Consider the following 6939-nt stretch of genomic DNA (forward strand, 5'->3'; position numbering starts at 1 on the left):
CTATACCCTCGTCTTGTAGACTTAATAAACTACGAGTATACAAGACTAACTAGTAAAATAACAACAACAAGTAATCTATTTATTCTTTGTATATATATATATATATATATATATATGCACTGAAAGTCAAGAAACACCACTTTTCAGCATTTCAATGAGAGAAAAAAACACAATAAAAGACGCATGTTTACAATACATGACTAACAGCTTCATGAGTAGGTAAACAATAATAACAATGTCTTTTGGTATCTTACCCGTGAGCTAGAACATTTTACGTATTTATTAGCACTCAAGTTTGTACCATGTTCGAGTGAAGATGTTGGCTAGAAAAATCTAGCTAAAATATTTAGTGTTTTAAAAAAACATGCAATGACCAAGATTATTATGAAACTTGGGAAAAATACATGCAAGTGATTTAACCTGGAAGAGATGGAACCGGCTGAGGTTGTTCTTCAGTTAAATAGCACATACATCTTAAAGTAATGTATCTACTTAGAAAAAACGAGAATGTAAATAAATAAACGATTTTTGTATATTGAAAACATTCAGATGTTTTAATCATCCTCCAATGTTAGTGTGAAAGATTTCCCACGAGTGAAAGCAAAGGGAAAACACTACACCTACAACATCCAGTGCCGAAGAGGCCTTTCACCCGTTACCAGGGCTCATCAGACCAGCTCAAATACAGTATTATTTATTTGAGCTGAAACCAGGTTCTATATAATATATACATTAAAAACAACATTTGAAAAAAATTTAACAAAATATCGAGTGGTAAAGCGACCTAAAACCTTGGGTAGCCGTACATCTACAAATATCTTACTTCTCAAATTGCTGTTCTGTAATCACTAAAAAGAGCAAGATTTACTATGATACACATAGAGAACTTGGGTTATACTTTCAAACGTTATGTTATTCAGTAAGTGCGATTAAGCGTGAACCCGACAGGGAAATTGTAACAACTTAAAAACAGGACAACTAATTCTAGTTTTAAAGATCAGCACTAAAGAACATAAACAATAGCAGCTCAGGTTCCTTCTAGGTTCATATTTCTGTGTATTTGCAAGAGATAAAGGTCCAAGAGACTGTTAAAGACATTAATTTTACACTTGAGTGTCTCAGTGGATAAGAAACCATAGGCAAAGGAACCTATTTTGACTTTTTTTAAGCACACATATATATTTGGCTTTATTAAATACAACTTCTGCCCCACCACACACACACACAAACGTGATTGTAGCCCTTTTTAAATTATATCACACATATATATATCATATGACTTTAATTTTTTAATTACCCTTTTTTTTTCGTCTGTTAGATCACTATCAGGTTTTAAGAACACTGAGAAAAACTACAATATTAAACAGTAATTTATGAAGGTCTGAAATTCAATCAGACTTCAAGTTTTAAAAAATTTCACACTTTATTACATTATTGTGTTTTATAATTCACGAATGTTTTACATTAAGTGCTCATTGATTCTATAATTCCCACCACGTGTTACGAATAACCACGTTTTCCTTGCACGTAACATAGTTCACATCACGTTTCTACCGTCCATTTACTATAACTTAACTTCACCTACTAAAAATGATGTTCTCTGACACACATCAAACGTCTCTTTCATCTTTAGCATTAATCTCGTTTATACACACACACACAAAAAAAGGAATCCTCGGTAATAACAAAGCTAGAGATTATTCTGAGTTGAATAGTCTTACGTTCGAAATCAAAACGAGATATTCAAGAAGTCTTTATAATATAAAACTCAAGGACAACAGGCAGTCTGTTGATCCATAGAGGCCGCTTAACACAAGGGGAAAAAAATCAAGCCCTGATCGTTTAAGTTTTTATCAAGCCTCCCCTCAAAGTTACTGAATCCACCACATCCAAAGGTGAACATTTCAAAGGCCAGCCACCCTGTTAGAAAAATAAAACTGATTTAAGCTGCAAGTGACTCCTACCCTACCACTAAAATTTATACTTGTACCCCTTTATCCTATCATTCCCACCATTAAAATATGTTAAATATTTGCTGTTTTGAAAGTTCTAGCAAAATTTCATTATTCTATATCTTCATATGCAATGAAACATCACACCAAATTGAATAATTATTGATATAGAGAAACTGTTGACAGGGTGGAAACTGGGCAACATTTGGGTATGAGTGATATAGAGAAACTGTTAACAGGGTGGAGACTGGGCAACATTTGGGTATGAGGGATATAGAGAAACTGTTGACAGGGTGGAGACTGGGCAACATTTGGGTACAAGGGATATAGAGAAACTTGACAGGGTCGAGACTGGGCAACATTTGCCTCATACCCAAATGTTGCCCAGTCTCCACCCTGTCAACAGTTTCTCTATATCCCTCGTACCCAAATGTTGCCCAGTCTCCACCCTGTCAACAGTTTCTCTATATCCCTCATACCCAAATGTTGCCCAGTCTCCACCCTGTCAACAGTTTCTCTATTGTAAGTTAACAACAGATCTGAAACAGCATTGTTTCTAGTAAGTTCACTGACCAATAGGTGAAGAAAACTAAGAACCTCCATCCCTCACAGTTAAATATAAAGTTTCTCAATCTATATCTCGAAAGTTAAAATACCCCAGCAGAATTATAACCTCGTTAACAGCTGTAATCTTGATCTGTTAACAGCTGTAATCTTGATCTCATTGTTAACAGCTGTAATCTTGATCTCATTGTACAGTTTCAGCTGTGTACACACTTTGTTTAAGAAAAAAAAACAATGATGAAATTTGAAATATCTCTAAATAATAACTTAAATAAATAAGGTGACATAATTCGCAAGAAATTTTATCTAATGAACAAAGCTGCCATTCACTCCACCTAGTGGTTAATTTGTTCAGCATTTGTGGTAACCATGAAATTAATTCACTCAGTTGCAACTTATTTCGAGAAGGGTTTACTTGCTGATTGGGTAGCACTACCCCCTTGATTGTGAAGTAACTCATGATTTCTAATAACTTCATCAGGCACTGTATCACACGAGCCTATCTTATTGCATGACATCCTCAGTTGAATCATTTCAGGTGAGATCTTAAGATATATTACATTCTTACTATTCATTAGTACAGACATCACTTTTACTGGACAATTCAATCACATCGTTCTGGCAACTACTTCAATTATGCAAATCATTAACTTTCTCTCCAGTGCACTGATCAACAGGCCATCGTTGCCAACTTGTATTCCGAGCTCTCACGAGTAAAGAAGTCTTCCAGTTTCCACTGCAAGGTTTCAAAGGTTGGCCTCTTCTGAGGATCTTTGTGCCAGCATTCAAGCATTATGTCGTACAACTTCGACGGGCACCCCGACGGGCAGGGCATGCGATATCCGTGCTCCACTTGGTGGAGAACTTCTGCATTGGTCATACCTGAAATCCAAAGAACTTTTCCTGTGATTACAATTCTCACACAATAAGTGAATTCTTACTACCCTAGAAGATGAGGGATAATATTAAACTGTAGTGGAAGTGATTGATTAGCAAATGTATACCAAACTTTCATTTCTGTGATGCGTGTTCAACTGCTGGTATAAATACTTTTCTAAACGTATAATGTGTCAATATAATATGAGAGTTATACTAATCAGTCACGTAAAGGGGAAGACAAACATGTAAAATTAAATAAACCATTCTTTAGAAAGTCCAGCAAAAAAATGTAAAAACATCAGAGTCTAAAAGGGTTAATGGATGAAATTACAGTGACGTGTTACTGGCCAAGTCCAGTGTGATGTTAGAACATCCACAGTGACATGTTACTGGCCAAGTCCAGTGTGATGTTAGAACATCTACAGTGATGTGTTACTGGTCAAGTCCAGTGTGATGTTAGAACATCTACAGTGATGTGTTACTAGCAAAGTCCAGTGTGATGTTAGAACATCTACAGTGATGTGTTACTGGTCAAGTCCAGTGTGATGTTACAACATCCACAGTGACATGTTACTGGCCAAATCCAGTGTGATGTTACAACATCTACAGTGATGTGTTACTGGTCAAGTCCAGTGTGATGTTAGAACATCTACAGTGATGTGTTACTGGCCAAGTCCAGTGTGATTTTACAATATCTACAGTGACATTTTACTGGCCAAGTCCAGTGTGATGTTACAACATCTACAGTGATGTGTTACTGGCCAAGTCCAGTGTGATGTTACATCTACAGTGATGTGTTACTGGCCAAGTCCAGTGGGATGTTAAAACATCTACAGTGATGTGTTACTAGCCAAGTCCAGTGTGATGTTACAATATCTACAGTGATGTGTTACTGGCCAAGTCCAGTGTGATGTTAGAACATCTACAGTGATGTGTTACTAGCCAAGTCCAGTGTGATGTTACAACATCCACAGTGACGTGTTACTGGCCAAGTCCAGTGTGATGTAACAACATCCACAGTGACGTGTTACTGGCCAAGTCCAGTGTGATGTTACAACATCCACAGTGACACGTTACTGACCAAGTCCAGTGTGATGTTACAATATCTACAGTGACGTGTTACTGGCCAAGTCCAGTGTGATGTAACAACATCCACAGTGACGTGTTACTGGCCAAGTCCAGTGTGATGTTACAACATCCACAGTGACACGTTACTGACCAAGTCCAGTGTGATGTTACAATATCTACAGTGATGTGTTACTGGCCAAGTCCAGTGTGATGTTAAAACATCTACAGTGACGTGTTACTGTTGGACATATGAGCACACACATTTACCATAGCAGGTCAGTGATATCAAAGGTCAAGATAACAAATTGGTTAATATCCTCACACCAGGTAAAGAGATTTTCAGGTTAGATTAGCAACAACAATCTTGAGTAAAAGTAATACAAATAGATAAAGTTTTCATCTTTACCAGAATAAGGAATCCTTCCGTAAGTGACCAGTTCTGTAAGTAAAATACCAAACGACCAGATGTCGGACTTAATGGAGAACTTGCTGTGGTTGGCAGCTTCGGGAGCTGTCCACTTGATGGGAAATCGTGCACCCACCCTTGCTTCGTATTCATTCTCCTGCCACACAGTAGTTAACATATATATTTGTTAAAAACATTACACTGTCTCAAAAATATTTTCCTTAACTAAGAAGGTTTCTCTGTTAATATATGTGTGTGAAGATTATTATTAAGTATTTGCTTTTAAGATATTAAATTTGGTCATTATCCTAAGTTTCTTTTTATTTCTCAAGCTACCCAAAACATTTTTCAATGTCTAATTTTACTTGGAAAAACACTGTTTTACTCACAAGTTGTATGTGGGTTAATTAACCATACTAGACACGATATTCAACTAACACCAGTTGTATCTGGGTTAATTAACCCTACTAAACACGATATTCAACTAACACCAGTTGTATCTGGGTTAATTAACCCTACTAAACACGATATTCAACTAACACCAGTTGTATCTGGGTTAATTAACCCTACTAGACACAATATTCAACTTACACAAAAGAAGAAAGACCACAAATATATACAATTTTCAAACAAGAAAACAAACAAAATACAATATTATAGTACTTTATTTTTGTGCGAGAAAATTTTTTCTTTTCACATAGAAAAGTTGGCAACCCTAAACAGTTGTTGAGTTTCATTTTATATGTGAGTGTGTGTGTGTATATATATATATATATATTACTTTAAACAGTTCTTGTGTTTTGTTTTATATGTATATATTTTCACTGATGAGTGTAAATTTCAATGACTACTTTTAGCATATCTTTAGAAATTAAAAAAAAAATCTACATTCTGTCAATGTTTCAGTAACATCCTCAGAAGGTTAGAACAACAGTGACACTCACCAAGATATCCTATGCTTATCTTGGTAATTTAAATTTTGCTTTTGCTTCAATTTTATAAGATCAAAGTAGTAGCATGACAAATGAAATCAATCTTCGTGCAACGAATCCTTCACTCTCTCGTACCTTAATCAGCCGAGCTAAGCCGAAATCCGCAATCTTCACCATGTTGTTTTCCCCGACAAGAATGTTCCTAGTGGCCAGATCTCTGTGGATGTAATTCTGGGACTCTAAGTAAGCCATGCCTGCAGCTATCTGAGCTGATATATCGATCAGCTGTGGAAGCTTCAAAACACGTCCCTTTCCTTCAAAAACACAAAAAATTGACAGCTTTATACACAGAACCTGTGTTATAAAAACCTTGACTGCACCCCTAAAAGTATCGTTTTCAGTTGTGTTAATTATAAATATTGATTTATTATGCAACACACACAACACATCTATGTATGGTCTGAAACAAAAAGCAGCAATTATATATGACCAATACATCTGCAAAAAATATCCTATCCATCAACACAATAGGATAAAGAAGGAAAAACTAAGCTGGTGCCAAAAATAACAAATTCTAACTTACTTTACGTTGTTATAAACTGTAGATATGAATTTTACCAGTTATTTTTTGGGGCTACATTTGCTTATTATCAATATATTTAATATTACAGAAGCATTTAACCCCCAAAAAATTTTTAAACTTAATTATCTGAGAACAATCTTGATGTCAACATAAACTTCTTAACCACAATAACATTATTCAACCTTTTGATATATGAATACACAAGTGTTTTTATACATCTATTCAATCTTTCAACTGCACATAACCAGCAAGTTGACTGTATTGCTTAGATTCCCATCAGTTCACGCTAAACTTGATTACCTTGAAGATATACCAGTAAACTACGATTCTTCATCAACTCAGTGACGATGTAAATCGGTTCTTCTAGCGTACATACAGCATAGAGCTGAACCAGCTTCGGGTGACGTAGCTTCTTCATGATTTGAGCTTCAGCAAGGAAGTCCTTGGGATCCATTGTACCTGTATATCATAAAAATCACTTTTAGGTTCAGCAAGGAAGTCCTTGGGATCCATTGTACCTGTATATCATAAAAATCACTTTTAGGTTCAGCAAGG

At 35.7% G+C, this 6939-nt stretch overlaps 1 protein-coding gene across 1 annotated transcript in view; it reads right to left on the reverse strand.

Annotated features, from left to right (window-relative positions):
* Positions 1–2326: 2326 nt before the first annotated feature.
* LOC106468049 (tyrosine-protein kinase Src42A-like) overlaps positions 2327–6939 on the reverse strand; it is a 27425-nt gene continuing 22812 nt past the window's right edge. The window contains 4 exon segments of the mRNA XM_013928446.2: positions 2327–3398; positions 4870–5026; positions 5937–6115; positions 6685–6843. Coding sequence (XP_013783900.1) covers positions 3187–3398; positions 4870–5026; positions 5937–6115; positions 6685–6843 — 707 coding nt within the window. The 3' untranslated portion in view covers positions 2327–3186.

This window comes from Limulus polyphemus, unplaced genomic scaffold (assembly GCF_000517525.1).
Source record: "Limulus polyphemus unplaced genomic scaffold, Limulus_polyphemus-2.1.2 Scaffold2849, whole genome shotgun sequence".
NCBI classification, from domain to species: Eukaryota; Metazoa; Arthropoda; class Merostomata; order Xiphosura; family Limulidae; genus Limulus; species Limulus polyphemus.